The sequence below is a fragment of the Somniosus microcephalus genome, unplaced genomic scaffold (assembly GCF_052327205.1).
Source record: "Somniosus microcephalus isolate GS21.2 unplaced genomic scaffold, FLI_Smic_1.0 unresolved_chr4, whole genome shotgun sequence".
In the NCBI taxonomy this organism is placed as follows: Eukaryota; Metazoa; Chordata; class Chondrichthyes; order Squaliformes; family Somniosidae; genus Somniosus; species Somniosus microcephalus.
In genome coordinates, this window is record NW_028225182.1 from 18,128,110 (window position 1) to 18,149,940 (window position 21,831).

The 21,831-nt window shown below is 45.9% G+C and overlaps 1 protein-coding gene across 5 annotated transcripts in view; it reads left to right on the forward strand.

Annotated features, from left to right (window-relative positions):
• LOC147089987 (CD209 antigen-like protein C) overlaps positions 1–21,831 on the forward strand; it is a 91,577-nt gene that overhangs the window by 49,961 nt on the left and 19,785 nt on the right. The window contains exon 5 of one of the 5 annotated variants that reach the window (XR_015075306.1): positions 16,343–16,487. The exons of 1 other annotated variant lie outside the window; for it this stretch is intronic. Coding sequence is in view for 2 of the 4 variants with exons in the window: in XM_085977197.1 (XP_085833323.1) it covers positions 16,343–16,391 (49 nt within the window). In the remaining 2 variants the exon portion in view is untranslated. The remainder of the gene's footprint in view (positions 1–16,342; positions 16,488–21,831) is intronic. 3 more of the 5 variants (XR_015075307.1, XM_085977197.1, XM_085977199.1) reach the window with 3 other exon arrangements.

Consider the following 21,831-nt stretch of genomic DNA (forward strand, 5'->3'; position numbering starts at 1 on the left):
TATTCGGTTGGCTTGTGATGCTTCTCCATATGGTATTGGGGCAGTACTCTCACACAAGTTGCCAAATGGCACGGAAAGGCCAGTCACGTTTGCATCCAGATCATTGACCTCCGCTGAGCGCAACTATGCGCAGATCGATAGGGAGGCTCTTAGCCTTGTATGGGGAGTGAAGAAGTTTAATCATTACCTGCAGGGCCAAAAATTCACACTTCTGACAGACCATCAACCGTTGGTATCCATTTTTAACCCTAAGAAGGGTGTTTCGGTGATGACAGCGCAGCGTCTCCAGAGATGGTCTCTTTTCCTAGGGGCACATCAATATCAAATAGAATTCAAAGGTACGAAACAGCATGGCAATGCTGATGGGCTGTCGCGCCTGCCACTACCTGAAGAAGAAGACACGACGAAAGTTGACCCTGTTGAGTTATTTCATTCAACCATCATCGAGTGTTTACCAGTCACCAATGCAAGTATTGAAAGAGAAACCAGGAACGACCCGACACTGTCCAGAGTCTACGAGGTGACAGTGAAAGGATGGCCAACACGGGGTGATCCTCTGTTACCGGCATTTTCGGCAAGGCGAGACCAGCTGTCTGTCTGCCATGGTACCTTGATGTACGGGACAAGAGTGATTATTCCTCCCAAGTTAAGGGAAAGAGTTTTAAACGAACTGCATGAAGGTCATCTGGGGGGAGTTAAAATGAAAAGTCTTGCTAGGGCTTATGTATGGTGGCCGGGTATTGACCAACAGATTGAGGAGTTAACGAAAAGCTGCGCTGGGTGCCAAAAAGTGCAAAATGCACCTCCGATAGCACCGCTACACCCATGGGAATGGCCTTCAGCCCCATGGCAACGCGTACACATTGACTTTGCTGGTCCATTCATGGACTCCATGTTCCTAATCGCGGTGGACGCACATTCCAAATGGCCAGAAGTCATCAAGATGAATACCACTACTTCAGAAAAGACAATTGCGGTGTTAAGAACAATATTCGCAAGGAACGGATTGCCAGAACAGATCTGTTCGGACAACGGACCACAGTTTGTATCGGAAGAATTCTGACAATTCTTAAAGAAGAATGGAGTAAAACATTATACCTCTGCCCCATATCATCCGGCGACAAATGGGTTGGCTGAAAGATTTGTCCAGACATTCAAAAAGGCAATTAAGGCCATGAACGATAATCAGATTCCGCTGCAACACAAGGTCGACAAGTTCCTGATGTCATATCGAAACGCCGATCATGCAGTGACTAACCAAAGTCCTGCCATGATGTTTTATAACAGGAGGTTGCGGTCCAAGTTGGACTTGTTAAAACCAAATGTGCGGAGGGAAGTGGAAAACAAACAGTTTCGGCATATTAACAACAAGACCACTCGAACTTTCGACGTAGGACAACCAGTGTTGGCAAGGGGCTATGGAAACGAAAAATGGCAGTCCGGAACAATTCGGGCCAGACAAGGACCTCTGATGTACACAGTAGATATTGGTCATAATGTGATAAGGCGTCATGCGGATCAACTGGTAGAGTCAAGAGCAAGGGCCGAACCCATGGTTGTGACAGAGACAACTGTGGAAGACGTTAATGAACCTGTAGCATCTACCTCGGCAGGGAATGTACTTGATGATGATGACACCCAATACATTGGAAACCAAATAGAGGAGGCACCTCAACAACAAGAATCAGAGACTACTGAGAGGCGTTATCCAAGCCGCATCAGAAAGCCTCCTGAGAGACTGAACCTTTGAACTGTTATACCTGAAGTTATATATGTATATATGTTATTATGTTATGTTAAATGGGGATATGACTGTTAAGCTAAAAAGGGAGGATTGTGGTGTATGTAGCCTGTTCCACCTTAAGAGAACTTAAGCCTGTTCCACCTTAAGAGATGTACTACTTTCTCTGGCTGCTGTATACGTAATACCGGTGGTGACCACACCGGTATATAAGCACTGTGTAGTAATATTGTATTCAGTATAGTCCGACCTCCAACCAGTAAAGACCTGTTCAATTTACTCTTGTAGTCTGTGTAGTAATCATCACTATAACACACAGACTTAACACAGGTCTCACAAGGTTTTACACTGACCCACTGATCCACAGTCTCTGTCAGGACATATATACATTTAGAGAACTGGGCTTGTGCATACACAATTTCAAAGATTGCACAAGACACGAAACTCGAACAAGTAATAAACAATGGGAAATATGTCACACTTTAGGAGGAAATAGATAGACTGGTGAAATAGGCAGACACATGGCAGATCAAATTTAACGTAGAGAAGTATGAAGTGATGCATTTTGGAAATAAGAATGATGAGAGACAATGGACCATATTTTGCGACACCTACGGGTGCCTACGTGACGCGCACACGCCTGTAAGGGCCACGCAAGATCCGGGCTTAAGCATGCGAAGCCATCCCCGGGAAATGGGCGCCCCTGGACGGAGATTTGCGCGATTTTACCAAATTTAGGGAATGGTAGCATAGTGCTAATGCTACTGGGCCAGATGGTTCAAATCCCACCACGGCAGCTGGGGAATTTATATTCAGTTAATTAAATAAATCTGGAATAAAAAGATAGTATCAGTAATGGTGACCATGAAACTATCGGATTGTCATAAAAACCCATCTGGTTCACTAATGTCCTTTAGGGAAGGAAATCTGCCGCCCTTACCTGGTTTGGCCTCTATGTGACAGCGGACCAACAGCAATGTGGTTGACACTTAACTGCCCTCTGAAATGGCCTAGCGAGCCACTCAATTGTAACAAACCACTACGAAACACAATAATAAGAATATAACCGGACGGACCACATGGCATCGAACTACGGGCTATGGACATGACAATGGCACACCCAGCCCAGTCGACCCTGCAAAGTCCTCCTCACCAACATCCGCAGACTTGTGCCAAAATTGGGAGAGCTGACCCACAGACCAGTCAAGCAATAGCCTGACATAGTCATACTCACAGAATAATGCCTTTCATCCAATGTCCCAACATCCTCCATCATTATCCCTGGGTATTTCCTGCCCCACCAGCAGGACAGACCCACCAGGTGTGGCGGCACAGTGGGATAAAGTCGGGAAGGAGTGGCCCTGGGAGACCCCAACATTGACTCCGGACCCCATGAAGCATCATGGTGCATGGGCAAGGAAACATCCTGCTGGTTCCCACCTAGCACCATCCCTCAGCTGATGAATCAGTGCTCCTCCATGGCGAAAACCACTTGGAAGAAGCACTGAGAGTACTCTGGGTGGGGGACTTTAATGTCCATCACCATGAGTGGTTCGGTAGCACCATTACTGACTGAGCTGGCCGAGTCCAGAAGGACATAGCTGCCAGACTGGGCCTGCGGCAGCTGGTGAGAGAACCAACAGGAGGGAAAAACCGACTTCACCTGGTCCTCACTAATCTATCTGAAGCAGATGAATCTCTCCATAACAGCACTGGTAGCAGTGACCACCGCACGGTCATTGTGGAGAGGAAGTCCCATCTTCACACTGAGAACACCCTCCATCGTGTTGTGTGGCAATACCACCGTGCTAAATGGGACAGATTCAGAAGAGATCTAGCAGCTCAAAATTGGGCATCCATGAGGCGCTGTGGGCCATCAGCAGCAGCAGAATTGTATTCCACCACAATCTGCAACCTCATGGCCCGGCATATCCCTCACTCTACCATTAAAATCAAGCCAGGTGACCTACCCTCGTTCGGTAATGTGTGCAGAAGAGCATGCCAGGAGCAGCACCAGGCTAACCTAAAAATGAGGTGCCAACCTGGGGAACCTGCAACACAGGACTGCATGCATGTTAAAAAAAGGAAGCAGCATGCTATAGACAGGGCTAAGCATTCCCACAAACAACGGATCAGATCAATGCTCTGCAGTCCTGCCACATCAAGTCGTGTAAAGTGGTGGACCATTAAACAACTAAGGGGAGGAGGAGGGTCCATGAATATTCCCATCCTCAAAGATGGTGGAGCACAGCAAGTGAGTGTAAAAGACAAGGCTGAAGCGTTTACAACCATCTTCAGCTAAAAGTGCCGAGTGGATGATCCATATCAGCCTTCTCCTGAAGTCGCCACCATCACAGAAGCCAGTCTTCAGCCGATTCGATTCACTCCACGTGATATCAAGAAACGGCTGAGCGCACTGGATACAGCAAAGGCAATGGGCAGCGACAAAATCCCGTGTATCGTGCTGAAAACTTGTGCTCCAGAACTAGCCACACCTCTAGCCAAGCTGTTCCATTACTGCTACAAGACTGGCATCTATCCTTCAATGTGGAAAACTGCCCAGGTCAGTCCTGCCCACAAAAAGCAGGACAAATCCACCCAGCCAATTACCGCCACATCAGTCTACTCTCAATCATCAGCAAAGTGATGGAAGGTGTCATCGACAGTGCTATCAAGCGGCAATAACTCACCAGTAACCTGCTCACTGATGCCCAGTTGGGTTCCACCAAGACCACTCGGCTCCAGACCTCATTAGAGCCTTGGTCCAAACATGGACAAAGGAATTGAATTCCAGAGGTGAGGTGAGAGATTCTGCACTTGACATCAATGCAGCAATTGGCCGAGTTTGGCAACAAGGAGCCCTAGTAAAAGTGAAGTCAATGGGAATATGGGGAAAACTCTCCACTGGCTGGAGTCATATGAAGCACAAAGGAATATGGTTCTGGTAGTTGAAGGTCAATCATCACGGCCCCGGAACATCGCTGCAGGGGTTCCTCAGGACAGTGTCCTTGGCCCAGACATCTTCAGCTGCTTCATCAATGAACTTCCCTCCAATATAAGGTCAGAAATGTGGATGTTCGCTGATGACTGCACCGTGTTCAGTGCCATTCACAACTCTACAGATAATGAAGCAGTCCATGCCCGCATGAAAGAAGACCTGGGCGACGTTCAGGCTTGGCCTGATAAATGGCAGGTAACATTCGGGCCACAGAAGTGCCAGGCAATGACTATCTCCAAAGAGCTAGAGTCTAACGACCATCCCTTGACATTTAACGGCATTTCCATCAGCGAATCCCCCAACATCAATATCCTGGTGGTCACCATTCACCAGAAACATAACTGGACCAGCCAGGTAAATACTGTGGTAAAAAGAGCAATTCAGGGGCTAGGTATTCTGCAGCGAGTGCCTCACCTCCTGACTCCCCAACGCCATTCCACCATCTGCAAGGCACAAGTAAGGAGTGTTGTGGAATACTCTCCACTTGCCTGGATGAGTGCAGGTCCAACAACACTCAAGAAGCTCGACACCATCCAGGACAATGCAGCCCGCTTGATTGGCAACCCATCCACCGCCGTAAACATTCACTCCCTCCACCACTGGCGTACCGTGGCTGCAGTGTGTACCATCTACAAGATGCACTGCAGCAAATCACCAAGACTTCTTCGGCAGCACCTCCCAAACACGCGACCTCTTCCTCCTAGAATCACAGAAACCCCACAGTGCAGATAGAGGCTATTTCAGCCCATCGCGCCTGCACCGACACATATCCCACCCGATCCCCGTAACCCCTACACCAACACATATCCCACTCATGGGAGCACCAACACCTCCAAGTTCCCCTCCAAGTCAGACACCATCCTGACTTAGAAGTATATCGCTGATCCTTCATCATCGCTGGGTGAAAATCCTGGAAATCCCTTCCTAACAGCACTGTGGGAGTACCTTCACCACACGGACTACTGCGGTTCAAGAAGGCATCTAACCACCTCCTTCGCAAGGGCTATTAGGGATGGGCAATAAATGCTGGCTTTGCCAGCGACGCCCACATCACATAAACAAATTTAAAAATGTGACTGACGTCCCCGTCCACGCACCCACCACACTTCAAATTTGCCGTCATCACCCACTCCTCAACAACCCACACTTAGCACTTACAAATAGCGGGGGTCTCTTCATCAATACACAGCAGAATAAAGTGACATGTTATGTTTTAATTAGACATGATAAGCAATGCATAGAATAATGTCACAGTTGATCGTTACATTACACGTTGTAACCAATACACAGAGGAATGAACTGGCCGTTAATTGTTAAATTGGACCTGATAACCAATGTACAGGAGGATAAATTGGCAGTTGATTGTTAAATTGGATGAAATAACCAATTCAACAGGGAAGAACACTACTGTTTTATATTGATTATATGATATTGGAACTGACAACCAATACATATTAGAAATAAAGTTAGATTTAATTGTTAAAATGCACATGATCAGGCATACAGAGGAGAACACTTCCAATGTTAATTATTTTATTGGAAATAACAATCACAGAAACATAGAAATATAGGAGCAGGAGTCGGCCATTCGGCCCTTCGAGCCTGCTCCGCCATTCAATATGATCATGGCTGATCCTCTATCTCAATACCACATTCCCGCTCTCTCCCCATACCCCTCGATGCCTTTTCTGTCTAGAAATCTATCTATCGCCTTCATAAATCGATACACAATGGAATAAATTTTCAGCTAAACATTCAATTCGAAATGATAACAAATGTAAAGTTAATTAAATTTACAAAGGTTTGTAAAATTGCTAACATATAGACAGAGCATAAAGGTTACAGTTGATTGATAATTTGGGCATGCAAAGCAATTCACAGGGAAATAAAGATACAGTTAATTGTTAAATTTTTCATGAGAAACAATTCACAGGCAAATAAATGTGCAGTTAATTGATCAATTATACATGATATCCAATACTCAGCTAATACTGTTGCATTTAATTGTTCAATTGGATCTAATATCCAGTACACAGGTGAATACTGTTGCAGTTAATTGTTCAATTGGACCTAATATCCAATACACAGGTGAATACTGTTGCAGTTATTTGTTAAATTGGACATGATAATCAATACACAGTGCAATAAAGTTACAGTTAAACACACAATTGTACATAGATAATCAATACACAGTGTAATAAACTTACCTTTAAATGCAAAATTGGACATGATAATCAATACACAGGGAATTAAAGTTTCAGTTGCTTGTTAATTTGGACATTATATTCAATAGACAAGGGAATAATGTTACAGGTGATTGTTAAATTGGACATGCAATCCAAAACACAGCGCAATAAAACTGCAGTTAATTGTTGTGAGAGTGGGAATTCGCTGCAGAGGGTGGAGGAGACGTTGCTTCAATACTTGTCATGGTTTGTGTAAGCTTGAAGAAGTAAGTATTTAAATATTGTCCAGTATTTTAGTTCTTAGTGCAAGTTAGTGTGTAAAAAAAACTTTCAACAGACTATAAAGTAGATATGAATAATGTGGACTAAGATATGGCAAAGCAGGGTGTGTCTGGACTGAAGTATGTAGGAGTTTGTTGGCAGCGAGACTGTCCCGAGCGAACACTTCTGCAGTAGATGTCTTCATGTCGAAACTCTTGGACTCGGAGTCATTGAGCTGGTCTGCGAGTTCAATACACACCGACAAATAAAGAGGATAAGGAGTACGTGCGTAGTTTGCTCCAGACCTTGGTCACACCTCGTACTGAGATGCTGGATCAGAACGGGGTCGGTATGACTGATGGTGTAGAGAGTGAGCAGAACTGAGGTGAGATAGAGAAAGAGGAGCCACAGAAACTGATCCTATTCAAGAGGTACAATATACTTGAGGATAAGGTTAAAGACTGTCAGAAGGACAGCCAGAATGCTAACCGTGGCACCATAAAGCAGAGAGCGCTCCAAAGTGGGGAGGTGGAGGAGGAGGAGGGGAAGATGTGGTAGTTGTCAGCAAATCAATAATAAGGTGACATTGCATCTTTTGTTAGCAGGATCGAGAGACCCACATGGTATGTTCCCTACCTGGTTCCAGGGTGAGGGATATCTCAAACCAGCTTGACAGGATATTCGAGAGGGAGGGGCAGGACTCAGTCGTATGTGATCCATGTTGTGACCAGCAATTTAGGAAAGAGTAGGCAAGAGTTCCTGCTTGGAGAGTACCAGGAGCCAAGAGCTACAAGCCACGATAAAATTGGTGTAGGGATAAGAAGATTATTGAAGTGAACACCTGGCTGAAGGAGTGGTTTGGGAAAGAGGGGTTCCATTTCATGGGACAGTGGCACGGGTACTGGGACAGGAAGGAACTGTACTGCTTGAACGGGCTCTACCTGATTTAGTCTGGGAACAGAATCCTAGCGGAACGGACAAATAGGGTGGTCACTGTAGTGTATGTACCTTTAAGAGGAACTATGTTTTTGAGGCCCCTGTGTACTGTAGTGCCAGTGGTGACCACTCGGGTATATAGGCCTGTGTAGTGTCTTGTGTTGTTAGTTCACCTCCAGACTTTGTTCAGTAAACACTTGTTAAATTAACTCCTGCATTCCGTGTCTCCATTAACACACGGATCTAACAGTGGCAATGAGTTAGAAACGAACTTACCTGCAATTCGGCAGCACCTCAAGGGGATCGACCCCTCAGACGAAGGTCGAAGCCAGAAGAAAAAATAAATCAATAAATAAATAAATAACTCGAAGAAACTCGAAAACGAGGGCCAGGCTTGGTCTCCAGTCTGTGGTTTCCCCAGCTAAACGGGCTGGTGGTAGGTAGTGCACTGATCCTTCCTGGGCTACGGCGGGCTAGAGCTCGATTGGGTGGCTCTGCAACGGAGCCAGGCAGCGAGTCGGGAAGCAGAAGCAAAGAGAGAGAGAGGGTGGAGCACTCAGGGCGCGGCCGGTGCTGCAAAGCAGGTCAGCGTTCGGACAGAGCAGAGGGAGGGGAATGTCCCAGAGGGTCCGCTCCACGATAGGAACGGTTCTCCAAGTAACGGAGAAACTATTGAAGCGATATATAAAAAAAATAGAAATACCGCGAAAAGCTGCAGGTCGCAACGGGAACCGTGGAGAACAGCGTTGGTAGCAGCGGCAGCGGCGGGAAAGCGCGGGAGGCGCCATCTTAACTCGGCGGGGAAGAAAGAAAAGCTCAGGAAGCGCCATTTTAGATTTTCAAGTTGCCGAAGACTGGCAATATTACTGCTTTCGATAGTGATATAGAAGATTGGACCACATATGTGGAAAGAGTGGAGGTATATTGCAAGGCGAATGAAGTATCGCATGATAAAAAGGCATCGGTACTTCTAAATCTGATGGGCGCAAAGACATACGGGCTGTTACGAAACTTGATCACTCCAGCCAAACCGATGGACAAGAATTTTAAGGAGATTGTTGATACCTTACAGGAGCACTTAAACCCAACACCGCTGCTGATAGCGGAATGATTCAAATTCTTCAGGAGGAATCAGCACAAGAATGAAAGTAATGCTGATTACCTCACTGAATTACGAAAGCTGTCAAAGCACTGCCAATTCGGGGCAGGACTGGCAGATTCTCTATGAGACAAATTCGTCTGCGGTCTCCTAAGCGAAGGAACACAGAAAAGACTACTTTCTGAGAAAGATTTGACACTGGACAAGGCTTTCAGTGTGGCTGTATCATACGAAGCAGCAGCAAGAGGAGCTGCAGAGATACAGCAAAAGCCACAGGACTTCGGCACCCATGAAATGACATGGGGTTTCGAGAGATGTTATCGCTGTGGCAGATTCACCCATGACCAGAAGGACTGCTGGTTCAAGGACAAAGCATGCAGGCAATGCGGAAAGATGGGACACATTGCACATGTATGCAGATCTGGAAAGAAATCCGCTGACAGTAAAAAGGTCAATAAGGAAAAGTACAGAAAGGTACAAATGATGACGGACAGTAGCTCCGAAGACCAGAAGAGTGATAGCGACTCCGGAAACAAGAGACTAAGCTGTCTCAAATTACATAATGTAATTGCCAAAGAAGATTACCAGACCATTTGGGTTACCCTCACGATAGCGGGGACCCCAGTCAAAATGGAGCTAGATACAGGATCAGCTCTGACCGTCATGAGTCGATGGGATTACGAGCGGCTATTTCCGCATATACCTTTGAAAGGCACATCCATTGTCTTGAAGACATATAGGGGGCAGAAAGTATACCCCAGAGGGAAAATAAGGGTGCCTGTTGTATACAACGGCAAGGAAATACAGAAGTTGTATTTATACGTTCTGCAAGATGGTGGTCCGCCATTGTTGGGACATGAATGGATCAGAAAGATACATTTAGACTGGCACTCCATTCAGGCACTGACGGTGACCAGTAAGAAAAAAAACAATGATGACGCCATACCTGGACAATTAAAAGAAATCTTGGCTAACGCCAAAGAAGTGTTTCAACAGGAACTAGGAACCCTGAAAGGAGCCACCGCCTCAATAAAAGTGGAAGATGTGGCAATTCCCAAGTTTTTTAAGGCAAGGCCGGTGCCATACGCAATTCGTCCAGCCATCGAGGCAGAGCTAGAGAATTTGGAAAAAGCAGGTGTGTTATCCAAGGTAGATTGGAGCGAGTGGGCAACACCCATCATCCCGGTCATGAAGAAAATGTTGAATAATGATAAATCTGAAGAACAGAGAAAAGTTCGCATCTGTGGGGACTTCAAGGTGACTGTACACCCGGTCCTTCACACGGTACAGCATCCTCTTCCGAGGATAGAAGATATTTTCACCTCACTATCTGGAGGGAAACGTTTCACCAAAATTGACTTAGCACAGGCATATCTACAGATGGAGGTTGATGAGGCCTTTAAAAAGTATCTCACGATAAACACAGACAAAGGCCTGTACCAGTACAATCGACAGGTTTTCGGAGATGCATCAGCTCCAGCTATCTGGCAAAGAGATATGGAGCAAGTCCTCCAAGGGATTCCGGGGACTCAATGCTACCTAGATGACATCCTTGTAACAGGAGAAAACGACAACGAGCACCTTGCCAACTTGGAGCAGGTGCTCACGAGGCTGAGAGAACGGGGCCTATGAGCAAATCGCCCCAAATGCGAATTTTTCCAGAAACAAATATCATATTGTGGCCATGTCATTAACGAAGAAGGGTTGCATAAGTCACCTGAAAAAATTGAAGCGGTCGTAAAGGCCCCAGCGCCTGAAAATGTCTCACAATTAAGGTCGTTCCTGGGATTAGTAAATTACTATCATAAATTTTTACCAAACTTGTCGACGGTTCTGCACCCGCTTAATGCACTGCTACAAACGGGAGTAGTTTGGAAATGGAGCGAAGACTGTAAACTTGCCTTCCATAAATGCAAAGGCTTGATCATGTCCAGGGAAGTGTTGGCTCATTACAACCCATCACTGCCAATCAGACTGGCGTGCGATGCATCCCCTTATGGCGTGGGAGCGGTATTATCGCATAGATTCCCTGATGGCTCGGAGTGGCCGATAGCTTTTGCGTCACGCTCATTGAACTCAGCTGAGCGTAACTATGCCCAGATCGACAGGGAGGCACTCAGCCTGGTGTGGGGGGTGAAGAAATTCAACCATTACTTACACGGACAAAAGTTTACCTTGTTGACTGACCATCAACCCCTCATCTCCATATTCAACCCTAAAAAGGGCGTTCTCATTATGACAGCGCAAGGGCTACAGAGGTGGTCCCTTTTCCTAGGGGCAAACCAATATGACATAGAGTACAAAGGAACAAAACAGCATGGGAATGCTGACGGGTTATCACGCCTACCGTTGCCAATGGTGGAAGAGGTGCCTACAGTGGACCCAGTGGAGATATTCCACTCGATCATAGTTGAATGTCTACCGGTGACAAATTCTACCAATGAAAAGGAAACGCGGAATGACCCAACTCTCTCACGAGTCTACGATTTAATGGTAAAGGGATGGCCAGCACATGGCGAACCACTGTTGCCAGCATTCTTGCAAAGAAGAGAACAGCTGTCAGTGTGCCGAGGAACCTTGATGTGTGGATCCAGAGTGGTGATTCCACCCAAACTCAAGGATAGAGTGCTAAAGGAGCTTCACGAGGGGCATCTGGGTGGAGTGAAAATGAAGAACATAGCCAGAGCATTTGTGTGGTGGCCAGGTATCGATGGAGACATCGAAGAAATGACCAAGAGCTGTCTAGGATGCCAGAAGGTCCAAAATGCCCCACCACAAGCCCCTCTACATCCATGGGGGTGGCCCTCATCTCCATGGCAAAGGGTACATATCGGCTTTGCTGGTCCATTTATGGACTCAGTGTTCTTAATCGCGGTGGATGCACCCTCCAAATGGCCGGAGGTAATAAAGATGTCCTCCACCACCACGCAAAAAACCATCACAGTATTAAGGACCATATTCGCCAGGAATGGGCTGCCTGAACAGATCTGTTCTGATAATGGACCGCAATTTGTATCCGAAGAATTCAGGAAGTTCTTAAAAAACAATGGGGTTAAGCACTACACGCCCGCCCCATACCACCCCGCCACCAATGGATTGGCTGAAAGGTTTGTCCAGACCTTCAAGAAGGCCATAAAGGCCACGGGTAATGAAGACATAAATCTACAACATAAAGTAGATAACCTCTTGTTTGCATACAGGAATGCAACACGTGGTTACAAACCAAACCCCCGCCATGATGTTTTTCAATAGAAGACTAAGATGCCGGCTGGATTTGGTCAAGCCAAATGTCAGAAGGGAAGTAGAGAACCGGCAATTTCAAAGCATGAATGAAAGGCCAACTAGAGCCTTCCAGATAGTTCAACCAGTTTTGGCCCGGGACTACCGTACCGAGAAATGGCAGCCTGGAACTATTTGCACACGACTAGGACTGCTGATGTATACCGTGGACATTGGAGAAAGCATAATAAGGCGCCAAGCTGACCAGAACATAGAGTCATCCGAAAAAGGACAACCTACACCACAACTCTATACGCCAAGTGATGAAGCAGAGATACCCATCGTATCTACCTCCGATCTGGTGATACTGGAACCAGATGAACCCGACACTAGCATTGAAGCCGAATCGACCTCGCCAAAAGAACCTACTACACCACCGAGGCGTTATCCGGACCGAGTCAGAAAGCCTCCAGAGAGACTGAATTTGTAATTGATTTAACTTCAGCAAATGTGTATATTATTGTTCTTGTAAAAAAATGTTATTTAATGGCCCAGAAATTCCAGAACGGGGCTTGCAGCGCGTGCAAGCCCCGTATTTGCACTTACCCTGCGCTCATGCCGATCAGCTTCTGGGACGCCTGAACTTGCAGAAATAGAAAGCACATTCCCGGGCAGCGTATGACGTCACGCCGCCCAGGAGTGCAGCCAGCGCCGGAGCACCGACTCCACTTGCCGGGACTGTCTGGAGCGGGGTTCGAAACCCTACCCTGCGTGCAGTGTAAGTGAGACACGCCCCTTGAGGTCTCAGTTTCACTGGACACGCCCCCAATGTTTCTGTCAAGCTGCTAAGGATTTTTACATGCAAAGCAGCAGTTTAAATAGGTTTTTGGAAGTTTTTTGAAGATTTTGGTAACTTTTATAAACTTTTTAAAATGTTTACATTATTTTGAGTAATCTGAAGTGGTTTTAAAGAGAATTAAAGCAATTTAAAGACTTTTAAAAGCCCTAAAAGAATTTTTTTAATTCCATTTATTTATTTAGCAATGTCGTCGTCATACGTGTCTTCACAATGTTCCCTTTGGGGAACTGTATGAAGTGGTGGAAGGATTTATGGCCATGATTAATGCTCATTCCGTGACCGTAACCATCTTTGAACCAGCCATTAGGGCGGTTAGTCCTATGGCGGGAGGGTTTTACGGGCTCCCACAAGCTATACAAGGAGGGGGGGCCACCCACACCCACGGACACAAATATCCCACTGGATGTCAACCCAGAATTTAGAGCCGGAGCTCCGACTCCACTTGCCGGGACTGTCTGGAGCGGGGTTCGAAACGCTACCCTGATCTGGCCCAGCGGCGGGGATCCTACCGCTATGACAAAGGCCCAATCCAATTAGCAATGTGAAATGGCAGCATAGGGCTCCAGCCACGGGGAGGGAAAAGGCGCAGGAAACGTATGGGTGTCACCTTTTGTGCGGAGTGGGCCTTTTGCGTAGCAGTAAGCATCCCTGCCGCTGGGCCAGAAGGAGTAGGGTTTTGAACCCCACTCCAGACAGTCCCGGCAAGTGGAGTCGGAGCTCCAACTCTAAATTCTGGGTGGACATCCAGCGGGATACTTGCGTCCGTGGGTGTTGGTGGCCCCCCCCCCCTCAGATGGGTTGTGGGAGCCCGTAAAACACTCCCGCCATAGGACTAACCACCCTAATGGCTGGTTCAAAGATGGTTACGGTCACGGAATGAGCGTTAATCACGGCCATAAATCCTTCCACCACTTCATACAGTTCCCCAAAGGGAACAGTGTGAGGATACGTACGATGATGACCTCTTGCGCAATGCACCTCCTTGGCACGGTGGCATAGTGGTTAGCACTGTTGCCTCACAGCGCCCGGGACCCGGGTTCGAATCCGGCCTCGGGCGACTGTCTGTGTGGAGTTTGCACATTCTCCCCGTGTTTGCGTGGGTTTCCTCCGGGTGCTCCGGTTTCCTCCCACAGTCCAAAGATGTGCGGGTTAGGTTGATTGGCTATGATAAATTGACCCTTAGTGTTAGGGGGATTAAATACGTGGGGTTGCGGGGAGAGGGTGGGATATGTGTTGGTGTAGGGGTTATGGAGATCGGGTGGGATATGTGCCGGTGCAGGCTCGATGGGCCGAAATGGCCTCTATCTGCACTGTGGGATTTCTGTGATTTCTGTGACCCTCAGTCGCAGATGCGAGGGGGCAAGTCGTGCAATTGTTAAATTTTTCATTTTATTGACATGTAAAATGTTGGCCCAGTAATTCCCTTCCAAATGCGCGAGTACGGTCGGGGTACTTACGCATCTGACCGGATGAAATGCCGGTTTTCAGCATGCACAGTGCATGTGGGGAAAACCGGCATTTGCTGTCCTCTGAACGAAGGGGTTCAGAGGCAGAATGCATGTGACTGCACAGGCAGCGCGTGCGCAGTATAATTCGCCGCTTTCATTAATGCTTTCAGTGAGGTCAAGTCATTACAACTTACACATGAAAAAAGCATAGGTACAGTTGCTCCAGAGGCTGCGGAGGAAGATATTTATTATCGTGGAGCTTCTGAAAGTATGTATGTCTGTATACATTCCTTTGCGTGTTATGTATATATTCCTTTACTTATGTGTATGAATGTATTATTTAATTATGACTTTCAGAGAAAGTAACTTATTGGAAAATCATAATTAAAAATATACATTCATACACATTAGTAAAGGAATATAAAACATACATACATATACGTAAAGGAATATATGTGGACATACATACATAACTCATTCTCACATTCCATTCACACAGCCACAACTGCTCCTTCTACCTACCGTTCTGAAAACCCGTTTAAAAAAAATAAATTAAAGTTTAAAACTTAGTTAAAATTTCTTAAAATAACTTCCCTCCCTTTCCCAAACCTAAATATTGCATTTCATAAGCTCCTCCATAAAATATATCTCCTTCCCCAGCCAATGAACAACTTTACACTTGCTTTTTTCAAGTGCAAGTTCTAGGGACTTACCCTCACTGAATCCATCAGTGAAATCTACAAAGTTCACTGCGCAAGCACTGCCTGTGCAGTCGCACGCACTGTGAATAGACCTCGGGTCTGGAAATGCCGGCGTTCCCCACATGCGCTGTTCCTGCTGAACGCCAGCATTTCCAACGGCCAGATGCGTGAGTAACCCGACCGTACTCACGCTTCTGGCCTGGAATTTCTGGCCCAATGATTACTTAAAATGTTATGTACTATTTATTTAAAACGGAAGGAATTGTAGTGTATGTACCTTTAAGAGGAACTATGTTTTTGAGGCCCCTGTGTACTTTAGTGCCGGTGGTGACCACTCAGGTATATAGGCCTGTGTAGCGTCTTGTGTTGTTAGTTCACCTCCAGACTTTGTTCAGTAAACACTTGTTAAATCAACTCCTGCATTCCGTGTCTCCATTAACACACGGATCTAACATTCACGAGGACATTAAGCAAGTAAATGGGGGGTTCAGTTGGAAAAGGTACTAGAAATAATTGTCGACATTTTCCGATGCCTACGGGTGTGTATGTGCTGTGAACACACCCGTAGTGACATCTGGAATTCCGGTTTCAGGCATGCGATATGCAAGCGCTGGAAACCGGCATTGCCAGTCTGTCAAGAATCCTCTTGACAGAGCGAACACCTGCCCTGGAGAAGGGCCTCTGCGGGTGGAGGGATCCGATTTATGCAGAATCTCCGCCTGCAGAAAACACTTAAAGCCTGATTTTACCAGCATAAGTGTATAAATTTTTTTTTAAAATGTTTCACTCATTTATACTTTGAAAAAAGGTAAGCAAATTTTTAGCCCCATTAAAAACTTGAATTATTTTTTCTTTTTGTTTACAATACTTAATTTAAGTTAACTTTATTGACAGCAGCGGCAGCAGCGGAACTGTGTGGAGCGAGGCAGCGGCAGTGATTTAAGAGGCGGTGAGGCACAGGTAGGCCCCACAGTGGCGGCGGCGGTGGACCCATGTGGAGCGAGGCAGTGGCGGTGATTTAAGAGGTGGCGACGCGCAGGTAGGTCCCACAGTTTCAATGAGATCCCCTCTCGTTCTTCTAAACTCCAGCGTGTAAAAGCCGAATCGACCCAATCTCGCCTCATACATCATTCCTGCCATCCCAGGTATCAGTCTGGTGACTCTTCGCTGCACTCCCTCCATGGCAAGAACATCCTTCCTCAAATAGGGTGACCAAAACTGCGCACCATACTCAAGGTGTGGTCTCACCAAGGCCCTGTACAACTGCAGCAAGAAATCCCTGCTCCTGTACTCGAATCCTCTCGCTATGAAGGCCAACGTACCATTTGCCTTCTTAACCGTCTGCTGAACCTGCATGCTTACCTTCAGCGACTGGTGCACAAGGACACCCAGGTTTCGTTGCACTTCCCCTTTTCCCAATCTATTGCCATTCAGATAATATTCTGTCTTCCTGTTTTTGCCAGAGAAGTGGACAACCTCGCATTTATCCACATTATACTGCTTTTTGCCATACATCTGCCCAATCACCCAACCTGTCCAAATCATACTGGAGTTTATCTGCATCCTCCTCACAGCACACACGCCCATCCAGCTTTGTGTCGTCTGCAATCTTGGAGATATTATATCTAGTTCCCTTGTCTAGTTCATTTATATATATTGTGAATAGCTGGGGTCCTAGCACCGATCCCTGCAGTATCCCATTAGTCATTGCCTGTCAATCGGAAAAAGACCCATTTATTCCAACTCTTTGCTTCCTGTTTGCCAACCAGTTCTCTATCCAAGACAGTACCTTACCGCCAATCCTGTGTGCTTTAACTTTGCATGCTAATCTCTTATGCGGGACCTTATCAAAAGCCTTCTAAAAGTCAAAATACACCACATGCACTGGTTCTCCCTTATCTATTCTACAAGTTACATCCTCAAAAATTCCAGTAGATTAGTCAAGCATGATTTACCTTTTGTAAATACATGTTGACTTTGTCCAATCCTGTCACTGTTTTCCAAGTGCTCTGCTATTACATCTTTTATAATGGACTCTAGCATTTTCCCCACTACTGATGTCAAACTTACCAGTCTATAATTCGCACTTTTCTCTCTACCACCTTTTTAAAATAGTGGGGTTACATTAGCTATCCTTCAGTCGATGGGAACTGTTCCAGAGGCTATAGGATTTTGGAAGATGACCAGCAATGCATCTTTGGAAGATGACCAGCAATGACCAAATATGGAACAACCGGTCGGAATATAAGCGTGTTAATGGCTGGTCAGTGCAGTTGGATAAAGCACATTGTTTACAGCTCCTGTATCAAGGGTTCGATTCCATTGTAGACCAGGGGGATTTTTGCGAATTTTTTTCATTTTCCCATCACCAATAATTTGAATTAAATGTATAAGGAAAAGTGGAAATAATTTTTTTTTTTAAATAAAGGTAAATACATACTGAGCAACATAGATGTAACTGTTTGGACGGGAAAGAGAACAGAGAGCAGAATTGAGGGAAACTGGTTCATGCTTTGATGCATTTGTTTCAAGCTGATGCCCTTTCCAAAACTCTGGGCGGCCAGATACACTCTGTCTGTCTGTTACTGCTCGTGTCCATTAAAGGGGCTAAATGATTATCAGCAAACCGACATAGAGATAATAGACCGGCAATAAAACTGATTGCCTCACACTGTTAGATAGTGAGCGACACAGACTGCAACGTGTGTCAGTAAACTTACCTGGAAAAAAGATGGAAAAGGCAAAGAAAAAGGGAGAAATAGACTGTTGGAAAAATATGGAGACACAGAAAGATGGCAAGGAGGAAAGAAAAATAATAATGTTTCTCCACCCCAGGGGCAAAGATGTACCACACATTGCAATGATGGTTATTTAAAATTAAAATTCCGCATGCCAAATATTGTGAGTTTGTTTGTAAAGTTTGGATTTTAAAACTGATGAGTAATCATAAAATAAGGAAGTAAACTTCTGAAGGCACATAAGGGGAATTTTGGCATTTTAGCACACGCTAACCAACTGAGCTAACCGATTGTATAAGCATCACTGGCTGTAGGTTGCCTGAATGTTGTAGATGTAACATGCTGCAGACACGATACGCCAATGGTGGAGGGAGTGAATGTTTAAGGTGGTGGATGGGGTGCCAATCAAGCGGGCTGCTTTGTCCTGGATGGTGTCGAGAGTCTTCAGTGTTATTGGAGCTGCACTCATCCAGGCAAGTGGACAGTATTCCATCAAACTACTGACTTGTGCCTTGTAAATGTTTGAATGGCTTTGTGGAGTCAGGAGGTGAGACACTCGTCGCAGAATACCCAGCCTCTGACCTGCTCTTGTTGCCACATTATATATGTGTCTTGTCCAGTTAAGTTTCTGGTCAATAATGACCCCCAGGCTATTGGTGTTGTGGGATTCGCCGATAGTTAAGCCGTTGAATGTCAAGGGGTTGGAATTAGAAGCTATCTATTGGAGAAATTCATTGCCTGGCACTTGTGTGGCGTGAATGTTGCTTGCCAGACTTATCATCCCAAGCTTGAATATTGTCCAGGTTTTGCAGGCGGGCATAGACTGCTTCATTACCTGAGGAGATGAGAATGGAACTTAACACTTTTCCATCATCAGTGAACATCCCCATTTCTGCGCTTATGATGGAGGGAAGGTCATTGATGAATCAGGCACACGTCATTTGGAATCAGACGCGCTACCGATATGCCAGCAGTGACAGAACGAGCGGAGGGAGTACATCCGGAGATCCATACCGACTGCTGCTGGGGTGCTCAGAGTATGAGAGGCGAAAGCTCTCCATTGGAGCCGTTGGTGACGGAGAGCCGCCAGTCCCGGCCTGAGCCGTAACTGAGTTGCCTGCTAGTCTCACTTTACTGAGCTGATCTGATCCAGGTGTAGCTCACACACATCCACACGTCTCCCACTAATGGCAGAAACTACAGAAGAGAACTAAAGGCGAAATAAGAGGGGCCAAGAGACTGTATGAGAATAGATTAGCGTGTAATCATTAAAGGGAACTCAATAATATTTTATAAAAATATAAATATATAAAAAGTAAAAGGGCAGTCAAAATGGACGCCAGTGGATTACGGACCCAAACGTAGACGTCATATTTGGCCCTTGGAGTCATATTTGACCCGGAAATAAGCTTCCAACCATATATACGCAGCTTAACCATGACCGCTTATTTCCACCTCCGTTACATCAGGCCAGAAATTGGTGAACGGGGCTTGCCGCACGTGCAAGCCCCGTATATGCACTTACCCCGCACTACTGCCGATCAACTCCAGGGACGCCTGGACTTGATGTTTGAAAAAGAAAAATCCCGGGCAGCGTATGACGTCACGCCACCCAGGAGTGCAACCAGCGCGAAGCCAGGAGCGTGCAGTGCAAGTGAGACACGCCCCTTGAGGTATCAGTTTCACTGGACACGCCCCCAATGTTTCTGTCAAGCTGCTAAGCATTTTTACATGCAAAGCAGCAGTTTAAATAGGTTTTTGGAAGTTTTTTGAAGATTTTGGTAACTTTTATAAACTTTTTTAAATGTTTACATTATTTTGAGTAATCTGAAGTAGTTTTAAAGAGAATTAAAGCAATTTAAAGACTTTTAAAAGCCCTAAAATAATTTTTTTAATTCCATTTATTTATTTAGCAATGTCGTCGTCATACGTGTCTTCACACTGTTCCCTTTGGGGAACTGTATGAAGTGGTGGAAGGATTTATGGCCATGATTAATGCTCATTCCGTGACCGTAACCATCTTTGAACCAGCCATTAGGGCGGTTAGTCCTATGGCAGGAGGGTTTTACGGGCTCCCACAAGCTATGCAAGGAGGGGGGGCCACCCACACCCATGGACGCAAATATCCCACTGGATGTCAACCCAGAATTTAGAGCCGGAGCTCCGACTCCACTTGCCGGGACTGTCTGGAGCGGGGTTCGAAACCCTACCCTGATCTGGCCCAGCGGCGGGGATCCTACCGCTATGACAAAGGCCCAATCTGATTAGCAACGTGAAATGGCAGCATAGGGCTCCAGTCACGGGGAGGGAAAAGGCGCAGGAAACGTATGGGTGTCACCTTTTGTGCGGAGTGGGCCTTTTGCGTAGCAGTAAGCATCCCCGCCGCTGGGCCAGAAGGAGTAGGGTTTTGAACCCCACTCCAGACAGTCCCGGCAAGTGGAGTCGGAGCTCCAACCTTAAATTCTGGGTGGACATTCAGCGGGATACTTGCGTCCGTGGGTGTTGGTGGCCCCCCCACCCTCAGATGGGTTGTGGGAGCCCGTAAAACCCTCCCGCCATAGGACTAACCACCCTAATGGCTGGTTCAAAGATGGTTACGGTCACAGAATGAGCGTTAATCACGGCCATAAATCCTTCCACCACTTCATACAGTTCCCCAAAGGGAACAGTGTGAGGATACGTACGATGATGACCTCTTGCGCAATGCACCTCCTTGGACCCTCAGTCGCAGATGCGAGGGGGCAAGTCGTGCAATTGTTAAATTTTTCATTTTATTGACATGTAAAATGTTGGCCCAGTAATTCCCTTCCAAATGCGCGAGTACGGTCGGGGCACTTACGCATCTGGCCGGATGAAATGCCGGTTTTCAGCATGCACAGTGCATGTGGGGAAAACCGGCATTTCCTGTCCTCTGAACGAAGGGGTTCAGAGGCAGAACGCGTGCGACTGCACAGGCAGCGTGTGCGCAGTATAATTCGCTGCTTTCATTAATGCTTTCAGTGAGGTCAAGTCATTACAACTTACACATGAAAAAAGCATGGGTACAGTTGCTCCAGAGGCTGCGGAGGAAGATATTTATTATCGTGGAGCTTCGGAAAGTATGTATGTCTGTATATATTCCTTTGCGTGTTATGTATATATTCCTTTACTTATGTGTATGAATGTATTATTTAATTATGACTTTCAGAGAAACTAACTTATTGGAAAATCATAATTAAAAACATACATTCATACACATTAGTAAAGGAATATAAAACATACATACATATACGTAAAGGAATATATGTGGACATACATACATAACTCATTCTCACATTCCATTCACACAGCCATAATTGCTCCTTCTACCTACCGTTCTGAAAACCCTTTAAAAAAAAAAAATTTAAACTTTAAAACTTACTTAAAATTTCTTAAAATAACTTCCCTCCCTTTCCCAAACAAAAATATTGCATTTCAGAAGCTCCACGATAAAATATATCTTCCTCCGCAGCCAATGAACAACTTTACACCTGCTTTTTTCAAGTGTAACTGCTAAGGACTTACCCTCACTGAATCCATCATTGAAATCCACAAAGTTCATTGCACAAGCGCTGCCTGTGCAGTCGCACGCGCTGTGAATAGACCTCGGGTCTGGAAATGCCGGCG